The following is a 12,950-nucleotide window of genomic DNA, read 5'->3' as shown; positions in this document are numbered from 1 at the left end:
AAATAATTTTTTATTACTAAATTTTGACAACTTTCTCTTATAATCTTAGGTGTTATTTTTTAAGTTGTTTTCAATTTTTTTTTCTCATTCTCAATATTTTAAAATCATTTAAAAGATAACATCTCATGTTATAAGAAAAAATTATCAAAATTTAGTAATCAAAATATCATTTTTCATTCAAATATTCATGTCTTTAACCAATGCTCCCTCACCGATTTCTTCATGTGTTGACGAAAGAAAGAGAAATATTAAAAGAAAAGGAAAGAGAGAGACAGTAGTAAAAGGTGTGAAAAGTTTTATATATATATATATATATATATATATATATATATATATATATATATATATATATATATAATGATAATTTTATTCCAATCTCTGGCAAAAAAAAATTTTCCAATTTTTATTTATCTCTGGTAATGTCTTTCTGATAGATAAAAAGGACATAAAAGTTAGAAGAATTGTTTGCTAAGATGTGAAAAGGAAATAATTTATTTTATGATGCAGAGAGCAAGAGACAAAATTTAATTCTGCTATTTGTTAACTATAAAATAAACTTATTATATGAACAAAAAATGTTTTTTGGTTTTTATTTATGAAAATGATGTATTTTCATTATACGTTTTATCCTCTAAACTATATAACCGGAAGTGACTTGACTTGAAAAGATAAAACAAATTAGATATAAAGAAAGACAAATTGTTTTTGTATAATAATGTAAAACAATTATTACAAATTTTGTCATGCACTCCAAAAGAAAAATCTATTTGAAATAATCATGATTCCATGCTGTTTTTCACCTATCCAGTTTGATACTATAAATGTATTCTCTGCCATTTTCTGGTCACAGCAACAACCACTCACTGGCTTCAAACTCATCTTTTTTGAGTTGGCAGAAACATTAGAGTGATCAGAGAAACTGAAAAAATGGTGTCCTCCTTGGAGTTCATAAGGCTTGCAAATTGGGTCATGAACCAGGTGCTTGTTAAATCATGTTATGGAGTAGCAAGGAAAATAAAAAGCCATGGTTTTGATTGGGGTGATCTTTCATCTAAACCATTGCAACAACCTTCCTCATTCCCTGATATTGTGAAGTGTGATTTGGAGGGTAGAGGGTCCCAAACCCTTGCTTGTGACTTCCACAAAGTCCTCTTAAGGACTCATTCCTTCTTTCCCTATTTCATGCTGGTTGCCTTTGAAGGTGGAAGCATTTTCAGGGCATTTCTTTTGCTTTGTTCATGTCCTATACTGTTGATTCTGAACTATGAAATGAAGCTCAGAGTGATGATCTTCATCTCCTTTTGTGGACTCAAAGTGAAGGACATGGAGAACACTTCAAGGGCAGTGTTACCAAAGTTTTACTTGGAGAACCTTAATCTTGAGGCCTATGAGGTTGTGGCTTCAGTAGGGTCAAGGGTTTTCTTCACCACTATGCCTAGAGTGATGGTGGAAGGGTTTCTGAAGGAATATTTGAATGCTGATGCTGTTATAGCCACTGAGTTGCACACTTCTGGTTTTTACTTCACTGGTTTGGTTTCTAAGTCTGGTTTTCTTGTGAAGCACAGTGCCCTCATAGATTATTTTGGAGATACAAAACCTGACCTTGGCATTGGTAACACAAGCCTTCATGATCAACTTTTTATTTCTCTTTGCAAGGTATCTCTGAAGCTAGCTACTACTGCTTAAGGTTATACTATGATGAAGTTACTATTGCTTTTTTAGCTTCCACATATACTGAACTACAGAAACAATATAGAACCACTTGGTGTGACACATATTAGATAACTATGGCCTTTGGTTGTGTGATTGTTTAAGGATTAAGTTCTAGATTCGAAGTATGAAGGACTATGTATATATATTAGAAAAAGGTCATTTCATTAAATCAATTCAATATTTTGAGGGATTTATCTTTAATTCTTGGTCCACTAGAAGATCTCAGATTTGACCAAGAACACAAACAATTCATTTGAATTTTTTTTTTCTTTTGAACTTTCTTTACATTTTTAGTATATTTAGAAAATTGACTTTTTTGAAATAGATATATAAAGCTAAATTATCACAAGGTATATGAAAAAAAGGTAGATTTGTGTTTATGAGAACAATAATAAGTTTCTTATTTGTTGTACTTATTGTTTCATCTTTTATTAGATTATTATTGGCCAGTCTTACGCTTAAAATGTATATGCTTTCATATAAAAAAGGTGTGCTGGAAGTTTCTCGTTGATTTATAAGATATAAATAAATACAAACTTTATTTTATAAATTGATTTTGTGAGGTTGAGTTTTTTTTAATTTCAAATATATATATATATATATATATATATATATATTGTGTGCATGTCAGTGTTACCAAAACTTGAATTCATATTGGTTTAACTGTTGAGTTAGTTTCTCGATATTTGATTTTGATACCCTCGTAGGGTGCAGGGACCCTCCTCTCGAGCTAATAAAAAAAGACACTGACACCATATTGAATTTATATAAAAAACAGAAAGACTAAGATACAATAAAAGATGTGTAAGTCCACATGTATACGTTATCATTTTACAATAAAATCAATGTTATAGGCCACACAGGTATACGTTATTATTTCACCTTCTGCCATATTTATTTCAGTTGGTAGAGCATTATTAGTCTGCAATGCATCCAACACCATTAATTCACAATTTATGCATTCTGTCATATCTTGTTCTAAGTAAACGATAATGATGCAGGAGGCTTATGTGGTGATGAATGAGGGAAAAGTGATGCCAAGGAACAAGTATCCAAAGTCCTTAATATTTCATGATGGAAGACTTGCATTCTTGCCTACTCCTTCAGCAACCCTCTGCATGTTCATGTGGCTTCCAATTGGGTTTGTGATGGCCATTTACAGAATCTTTCTGGGTGTGTTCCTTTGCTGCAAATTCACAGTGGCATTAGGAGCGTGGTGTGGGTTGAAATTTGATTTCAAGGACAAAAACCAGAAAAGATCAGAGTCAGATAAAGGGGTGCTTTATGTCTGCACTCACAGGACTCTCTTGGATCCAATTTTTCTGAGCTCAGGTTTGGGGAGGCCTTTGACAGCAGTGACCTACAGTTTAAGCAGGGTGTCTGAGTTTCTGGCCCCTCTTAGGACCATAGGACTCACAAGGGACAGAAAAGAAGATGGAGAAACCATGAAGAGGTTGCTTGGTGAAGGGGATTTGGTGGTGTTTCCCGAAGGAACAACTTGTAGGGAACCCTATCTGTTAAGGTTCAGTTCCTTGTTTGCAGAACTGGCTGATGAGATTGTGCCTGTGGCTGTGAATGTTGAAGTGAGCATGTTCTATGGGACCACAGCAAGTGGCCTGAAGGTGTTTGATCCATTTTTCTTTTTCATGAACCCTAACCCAAAATATTGCATTGAGATCCTTGAAAAGGTTCCCAGAGAACACACTTGTGGTGGGGGAAGGTCTAGTCATGAAGTGGCAAATCATATACAGAAAGAGTTAGGGTATGCTTTGGGATTTGAGTGCACCAACCTTACAAGGAGGGATAAATATATGATGCTTGCTGGGAATGAAGGGGTTGTTCAAGAAAAGAAGGGGAGAAGATTCTGATCATGGAAATGGGGTTTGAAAATTGTTCAAAGGAATGTCAATTTTTTTTTTTTTTTATGTCAATCTCTTCTTGTGTAAAAACTGAAAGTGAGTCAGAGATTTATGTGAAGTTTGTTCTTCCTTTGAAATTTCATTAGGTTTTAATGGAAAAGTGTTTGTACACAATCATTTTTTTTTTTCAAAAATGATATTCCAACATATTTTCTGAACTCAATTTTGACATGGCTTACGTGACACCCTTTTTTTATTTTTAAATTAATTTTTTTAAATGAAAGTAAACTGATGTGCACGTGCGGAAGTTACCCAAGTTCTTTTTGCCAAAATAAAAATGTTGGTGCGAGAGAGAGAAAGGGGGACCGAGAAAGAGCAAAAGGTAGAGTAAATTGTTGTTCTTAGAGAAGCAGAGAGAGATCAAAAGCCATAGAGAAGCAAAGGAGTGTTGTGCTTACTGCCGAAGAACACAGTTATCACTAGAAGTCATCCACGGCGACGTTTCCACCATTTTCGCGTTTGAAATGAAAGTTGTGTTTGGAAGTTTTTTCACAGTTAATCAAAGAAGACGGCCACTAGGGCTTTCAATATTTTGGTGTACAGATTTTCAAACCGAAAATGGAACACACACCATAATCTGCACAACATTATCACCTCACAGTCATGTAAATCAATTTAAATCAAAGTTCCAAAATGCTCAAAATTCATTTATCCTCCTTGTTTGGAGGCATTTTCGAATTAAAAAAATAAATATTGCGCCCAGAGATGGGGAGTGCTGTGAAATTATGTGGGGAGTGGTAGCAAATATTTTGGTGTACAAATTTTCAAATCGAAAATGGAACACACACCATAATCTGCACAACATCATCACTTCACATTCATGTAAATGAAATTAATCAAAGGTAAAAAATGCTCAAAATTCCTTTATCGTCCTTGCTTGGAAGCATTTTAAAATTTAAAAAATAAATATTGCGCCCAAACGTGGGGAGTGCTGTCAAATTATATGGGGAGTGGTAACAAATATTTTAGTGTACAGATTTTCAAATCGAAAATGGAACACACACCATAATCTGCACAACATCATCACCTCACAGTCATGTAAATCAATTTAAATCAAAGTTCCAATTTATCCTCCTTGCTTGGAAGCATTTTAAAATTAAAAAAATAAATATTGCGCCTAGACGTGGGAAGTGCTATGAAATTATGTGGGGAGTGGTAGCAAATATTTTGGTGTACAAATTTTCAAATCGAAAATGGAACACACACCATAATTTGCACAACATCATTACCTCAAATTCATGTAAATGAAATTAAATCAAAGGTCCAAAATGCTCAAAATTCCTTTATCCTTCTTGCTTGGAAGAGTTTCCAAATTAAAAAAATAAATACTACGCCCAAAGGTGGGGAGTGTTGTGAAATTATGTGGGAGTGGTAGCAAATATTTTGGTGTATAGATTTTCAAATCGAAAATGGAACACACACCATAATCTGCACAACATCATCACCTCACATTCATGTAAATGAAATTAAATCAAAGGTCAAAAATGCTCAAAATTCCTTTATCGTCCTTGCTTGGAAGCATTTTAAAATTAAAAAAATAAATATTGCGCCCAGACGTGGGAGTGTTGTCAAATTATGTGGGGAGTAGTAACAAATATTTTGGTGTACAAATTTTCAAATCGAAAATGGAACACACACCATAATCTGCACAACATCATCACCTCACAGTCATGTAAATCAATTTAAATCAAAGTTCCAAAATACTCAAAATTCTTTTATCCTCCTTGTTTCGAAGCATTTTCGAATTAAAAAAATAAATATTGCGCCCAAACGTGGGGAGTGCTGTGAAATTATGTGCGGAGTGGTAGCAAATATTTTGGTGTACAGATTTTCAAATCGAAAATGGAACACACACCATAATCTGCACAACATCATCACCTCACATTCATGTAAATGAAATTAAATCAAAGGTCCAAAATGCTCAAAATTCATTTATCCTCCTTGCTTGGAATCATTTTCAAATAAAAAAAAATTACTGCACCTAGAGGTGGGGAGTGCTATAAAATTATGTGGGGAGTGCTAGCAAATATTTTGGTGTTCAGATTTTCAAATCAAATATGGAACACACACCATCTGCACAACATCATCACCTCAAATTCATGTAAATTAAATTCAATAAAAGTTCTCAAATCCTCAATATTCCTTTATCCTCCTTGCTTGGAATCATTTTCAAATAAAAAAAATTACTGCATCCAGAGGTGGGGAGTGTTGTAATATTATGTGGGGAGTGCTAGCAAATATTTTGGTGTTCAGATTTTCAAATAAAAAATGGAACACACACCATCTGCACAACATCATCACCTCACATTCATGTAAATTAAATTCAATAAAAGTTCTCAAATCCTCAAAATTCATTTATCCTCCTTGCTTGGAATCATTTTCAAATAAAAAAAAATTACTGCGCCCAGAGGTGAGGAGTGCTGTAAACTTATGTGGGGAGTGCTAGCAAATATTTTGGTGTTCAGATTTTCAAATAAAAAATGGAACACGAACCATAATTTGCACAACATCATCACCTCACATTCATGTAAATTAAATTCAATAAAATTTCTCAAATCCTCAAAATTACTTTATTCTCCTTAATTGGAAGCATTTTCAAATGTTAAAAATAAATACTGCACCCAGAGATGGGGAGTGCTCTCAAATTATGTGGGGAGTGCAATCAAATATTTTGGTGTACAGATTCTGAAATCAAAAATGGAACACACACTATAATTTGCACAACATCATCACCTCATATTCATGTAAATTAAATTCCATAAAAGTTCTCAAATCCTCAAAATTCATTTATCCTCCTTGCTTGGATGCATTTTCAAATTAAAAAAAATAAATATTGCGCCCAGAGGTGGGGAGTGTTGTCATATTATGTGAGGAGTGCATCCAAACATTTTGGTGAGATATATCCATATTCAAAATGGTAGATACATCTTCACCACCACAACATCATCACCTGACCTTCTTGTAAATGACCTTAAATAAAAGTTCCTAAATGTTCGACATTGCTTCATCATCCTTCCAATTCTTTTCAAATTACAGAATGAAAAACTGAACCCAGACGTGGGGAGTGTTGTCAAAATATGTTGGGAGTGGCAGAAAATATTTTGGTCTACAGATTTCCAAATCATAAATGGAACATACACCATTATGGCCATAAATATTCTTTGTAAAAGCATAAACAAAACAAACACAATGAAATGGCCACAACAGTTCCATATAAATATTTCAGACATTCCAGAAACACAAAAGACGTGCTACACTCAACATATAATTCTAAGTACTGTAACATTCCAGTTAATAAAACATAAATACATAGTTTCAAGTATGTTCTCATCAAAGATACAATAACACCACTGAGGTTAAAGTGGGGACCCATTAAGGAATGGTGCAAGTCGCTACCGGTGGAATGGTTGTCGTTGCACTAGTGCAGTTTTGACCTTTTAACTCGCGTTATAGGCCTCAGTTATCGCTTAACTGAAGCAAAAAATGATGCAGTGGCACTTTTGTAATTTTTTCCAACTTTTATGCCTCGGTTCATTAGAAAACTAGTGCCAAAAGTCTGATATGCCTCGGTTTTGAAGACCCGAAGTCTAAAAGTTGGCTAATATTTCAAAATTGCCACTATAGCAGTGATATTTGGCCTCAGTTGGAATTGAACCGCTGCCAAAAACTGTTTTCTGCCTCGGTTAAAATTGAACCGAGGCCAAAAGTTATTTTCTGCCTCGGGTGGAATTGAACCGCTGCCAAAACTGTTTTCTGCCTCGGTTAAAAATTGAACCGAGGCCAAAAGGTTCGTTAGGGTTCAAAAATCGCAAATCACTTTTTTTCTTCTTCTTCCTCGCGTGCACGTTCTCTCTCTCAGCCACCCACGTCCACTACTACTGTTGCGCTCCGACCACTCGCGACTACTTGACATTTGGCTCATTCGTGTTCTGGCTTAGCGAAGTGCGATTTGGGGCTCGCGAAGTGGACATCATTTTGTTGTGTTGTAGGTGTGTGGATGGAGATCTGTCGTTGATGGTGGCAAGACGTGTAGGTGGCGGCAGCGTGAAGAAACTTGTCGTTGCGACAGAAGTGGTTTTGCGATTTGGGGGAGGAGACGCGATTTAGGGTTTGTGATTGCTGCAGATGGTTGACATTTTCGTGTATGAAGAACATGGGGGTTCCATGGTGGTGGCACGATTCACAAATTGCTCTTACGATGAAGGAGAAGATTGTAGTGGTTGCGGATCTTTGGTTCTGAGTTTCGGATGTGGCGGTGGTTGGCGGAGCTGTGGTGGAACCATGGTGGCTACCTAGGGTTTCTAGTGGAGAAGATGCTTGCTCTTACGATGAAGGAGAAGATTGTAGTGGTTGCGGATCTTTGGTTCTGAGTTTCGGATGTGGCGGTGGTTGGCGGAGCTATGGTGGAACCATGGTGGCTACCTAGGGTTTCTAGTGGAGAAGATGGGATGTTGAAAATGCAGAGGCACATATGGCCTCGGTTCTCAGCAGAACCGAGGCAGAATATAAAGCTTCTGCTTCGGTTGAGACCCGAGGCAAAAAGCTAACCTTTTTGGCCTTGCCCCAATATGCCCCGGTTCTAGAACCGAGGCAAAATGACAAAAATAACCGTTACCAAAAGCCCTTCCTGCACTAGTGTTGCCGTCAACTCACTTCTAGTGGAATCGATCCCGTCCGGTATCGTCGCTATCGCCGGTGTCTCCTCTTACGATGACAACTTCCCACTTCACTTCTTTAACACGAGAACTTTACTGAATGGTTGCCGTTGTCGTCGACTCGCTTCCACTAGAATCGATCCTGTCCAGTATCGTCGCTATCGCCGGTGTCTCCTCTTACGATGACAGCTTCCCGCTTCGCTTCTCTAACATGAGAACTTTACTCTGTCCCCCTTTCTCTCTCTGTCTCACCAACACTTTCATTTTTGCCAAAAAGAATTTGGGTAACTTCAGCACGTGCACAACAATTTGGTTTCATTAAAAAATTAAGTTTAAAAATAAAAAAAGGTATGCCACGTAAACCATGTTAAAATTGAGTTCAAAAAATATGTTGAATATCATTTTCGTTTTTTTTTTATATTTTCTAAAATGTCAAATCTCTTACTTCATATGTAAAGAAAAGAAAAAGTAGTTCACAACCTCTTTTGTTTAAAACACGTATTTAAGTGCTTCTTTTAATAATAAAATATTATGTTTAAATGATAATAATGTATAAAAATAAAATAATAACATATGTTAAAATATATATTATGTTGATTAAATTTGAACTGATATAAAAAAGAATAAATTACATCAATATAATGGATGTAAACGTATGGCTATTTAAATAAACATTTTAAATCATCATTTTATACATTATTATATCAGATTTTATGAACTACATTTTAAAGTATGATTAAATTTATGTACATATTACATTGATTAAATTTGTCGGCATTAACTAAAATAAATATTAAAAATGAAATGAAATTGGTATCAATGTAATTACAAATTAAATTTATTTTTTTATTTTTATATTTATTTAAATTTGGGTTAATGTTAATTTAAATAGTATGACTTTGTGTGTCTTCATGATAAAGAATATAAACTCTAAATTACTTTTAATCCAAAGATCCATCCAAAATTTAAGGAAGACAAATTTTTTCATTCACAATTTTTTTTCTGATTTTTTATATAAATATTCTTACATCGATTTGTTTCATCTAAGTTCATCTTATTCATCCATATTATATCATTAATCCAAATTCATATTATTCACTCACACTCATTTTCTTCGTCCACACCCTTCTTTTCATCTTCATTCACACCGATCTTCGTTCATATTTATCTTCATCATCTACACTCATATCTTTTATCTACTACAAATATTTTTATTCTTTTCTGTTTTGTTTTTTTTATAAGATGAAGGTGTTGTATGAACAATTTTTTTTCCCGAAATTACTGTTATCAACATCAGTCAAACCAATGCAAATTAAATCAAAATTAAAAAAAAATTACTTAACACCGACTTATAATTATATGAATTTTAAAATAAAAAATATTAACATCCACATTGAACTGCTTTAATAAAAAAATGGTGATGAATTAATATTAGATAAGCTAACTTAACTATGTCTCCCTCTCATATGAACACTAGAATTGTGTCAACCTATATTAAAAAAATTCAAAAAATTCATGATTTTTACATTGATATTCTAATTCACACATAGTTTTTCCTAATAGGACTATATATATATATATATATATATATATATATATATATATATATATATATATATATATATATATATATATATATATATATATATATATATATATATATATATATATATATATATATATATATATAAACCGGTAATGAACAAGTAAGGAGCGCAAGTCTGTCCATGGTGTTTACACAGGCAAATAAATTGTGCTTTGAACCATAAACCATCAATTGAGTGCCCAACCAAGAACTATTTGTTCCCTCACTTGTTGCTATGTGTTTTCTTATGTGAGAGTGATAATTATATTATGTTATTATATTGGACATCAACTTTCTACCGTTACCATTCAATTTTTAATGGCATTTACTTATCTTTCAAGGTATTTAATTTCACATTTATACATAAGATATTTGGATAAAGAGATTAAAACAATACTTTTTAATATAATTGAGACTCAAAAATCAATTTCAAATTTGAAAAATAAAAAATAATTTTAGTTCAAATTTAAGAAACTAAAAAATATATTTAAATTTAATATAAATAAATATTTATCATCTATCATTGGGCAATGGAGTCCCTTTCAGAAGTACGTTACCCACTAATACCTATAGATCTAGGAAACAATTGTTATCATTTTGGAATATATTAATTTCATAAATAATAACCACTCAAAATTTGTGTCTGGTTCTTTTCTAGCAATAATATTCAAACAATAATATACATATATATCTTTTTCAAAATTTAGAATAAACGTCCCTTTGAACTTAAAATATCAAGAAAAGAAACATGCCCTCAAAATCACTCTCCAAAGAAGATGTAATTGCGTGTATCTTTCTATACAGCCATCACATCTGAACAATTTAAAAGGTCATTAATTTTCTGTCCATTCATATTTTTTAAAAGAAAAAGAAATAGAATATAATGTACATATAAATACGATATTGTGGGAGAAAAGATAAAAACTTTAGAACATAATAATCTGACAGGAAAAGAGAATGAAACAACAAATTTAATATTGCGCGAATTTCCACTTGTATATTCATCAATATCAGAATAAGGGTATATTTGGACAAAATGTTATAACAGAGAATTATAACTATCATTTCGAACTCCATTTTCAGATTTTGTTTAATCTTTTCAATATCTGTGTATTGCTACTAATTGTGAGCAAGTCATCCACATAAAGGCATATAATGATCAATTGGTTCAATTGTACAGTTTTCAAAGAAACTCCATACTCAACTACACATTTTACAAAGCCAAGGCCTAGGAGAAAAGTGTCTATTCTTTTGTTCCAAGTTCTAGAGGCTTGCTCTAAACTATACAAAGCTTTTCTCAACTTCATAACTTTGTGTTCATTCCCCTTCTTCACGAAATCGAAGGGCTGGACAACATATATTTCTTCATCTAACCAACCATTAAGGAAGGTTGATTTAACATCTAATTGCCACAACTTCTAGTGCCTCAAGATGGCCAAAGCTACAATCAGCTTTACTATTTCTAACCTTGCCATAGATGCGAAAACATCAGAGTAGTCTTGGCCCTTCTTCTACATGAATCCTTTTGCACCAACTATGCCTTGTGTTTTGGGAACCATCTGGTTTAACTTTCACCTTGAAGACCCATTTCACATCAATAGCAGTCTTATGTTGTGGAAAATCAACCATTTCCCACATCTCATTCTTCTCAATAATTTTCAATTCTTCTTCCATAGCAATCTTCCAAATTGTCTTTGTAATAGCTTCTTCAAACATAATTGGTTCAAGGTCAGCCATGTGTGCCAAGTGTTGAACCAATTCTCCTTCTTCAATGACAATATCATCAATATAAATCTGATTTTAGTGAATCGTGAGGGTGCATATCTAATCTTGGTTGGTCTGTCTATAGCCTTTTTATTTTTCAGCATTGTTTTTGTTCTCAGATAGAGTACTTCCCTCCCAATTAAACATAGATTTGGAACATTTGAATCTTGAGATTCCTACCAAGAAGAGTATTCATCAAACTACACATCCCTGCTAAAACACACCTGAGAGGTTTTAAAATTATACATTTTATAAGCACCTGTAGAGTTTGTAACCAAGAAAGATCATGGACTCACTCCTATCATCCAATTTCTTCCTTCATTGATCTGGAACATGTTTAAAACACAAACACCCAAAGATTTTCATGTTCTTAACACAGGGTTTTATCCCTATCCACACCTCCTCGTGAACTTTTTCCTTCAAGCTTCTTGGTTGGACATCTATTGAGCACATAGACAACATTCATTGCAGCCTCACCCCAAAACTTGTATGGCAAACCCTTTTATTTCAGCATGTTTATGATCATGTTCACAACAGTCTGATTTCTTCTCTCCACAACTCAATTGTGTTGAGGAGTATAGGGAGCAACCACCTCGTGAACAACTTCATGCCCATTGTAGAACCTCTCAAATTCATTAGATGTATACTCTCCCCCACCGTTAGTTCTTAACACCTTTAGAGACCTCCCTGACTGCTTTTCCACAAGTGTTTTAAACTCCTTAAAGATAGTGAACACTACACCATTTTCTTTGAGCAAGTATGACCAAATCTTTCTGCTAAAATCATCCACAAATAGAACAAAGTATCTATTTCCTCCCAATGAGGACACACCAAAAGGACCATAAACATCCGAGTAAACGTGTAAAATATCATTAGCATTTGACCTAGTGTAATAGCTAAATGTCTTTTTGGTTTGCTTACTTATCAAACAATTATCACACACCTTTTTCTGAATTGCAATATGAGTAAAACCAGTAACCATACCTCGAGTTTCCAGTAGACTCAAGTCTTTGAAATTGAGATGCACCATCCTTAAGTACCAAACTCAAGATTCATCTAATACCGCAGCGGAAAAACATTGGGTTTTTATAGTGTTGAGGTTGACTTTGAATGTTCTGTTTGAGGTTAAGGGAACTGTTATAGCCAACTTCTTCCTGGAATCGTAAGTTTCCAGGGAATTATCAATTATCTTCATTGAGAAACCTCTCTCCAACAATTGCCCCATGCCAATAAGGTTGCTCTTCATCTTTGGAACATACAACACATCAGAGATGACAACCTCACTCCCATATGTTCTCCTTACCATCACATTAC

The 12,950-nt window shown here is 33.8% G+C and overlaps 1 protein-coding gene across 1 annotated transcript; it reads left to right on the top strand.

Moving 5' to 3' along the window:
- The first annotated feature begins 754 nt into the window (after positions 1-754).
- LOC114187637 (glycerol-3-phosphate acyltransferase 1-like) lies at positions 755-3,790 on the top strand. The gene is made up of 2 exons (XM_028075932.2): positions 755-1,656; positions 2,715-3,790. Exons 1-2 carry the CDS (start codon positions 928-930, stop codon positions 3,579-3,581), a joined length of 1,596 nt encoding a protein of 531 aa, XP_027931733.1. The 5' UTR covers positions 755-927; the 3' UTR covers positions 3,582-3,790.
- Positions 3,791-12,950: the final 9,160 nt, after the last annotated feature.

This window comes from Vigna unguiculata, chromosome 6, assembly GCF_037176805.1.
Source record: "Vigna unguiculata cultivar grain cowpea cultivar isolate G323 ecotype 2 chromosome 6, ASM3717680v1, whole genome shotgun sequence".
In the NCBI taxonomy this organism is placed as follows: Eukaryota; Viridiplantae; Streptophyta; class Magnoliopsida; order Fabales; family Fabaceae; genus Vigna; species Vigna unguiculata.
The sequence above is the reverse complement of the archived record's forward strand: the minus strand, read 5'-3'. Positions and strand labels throughout refer to the sequence as shown.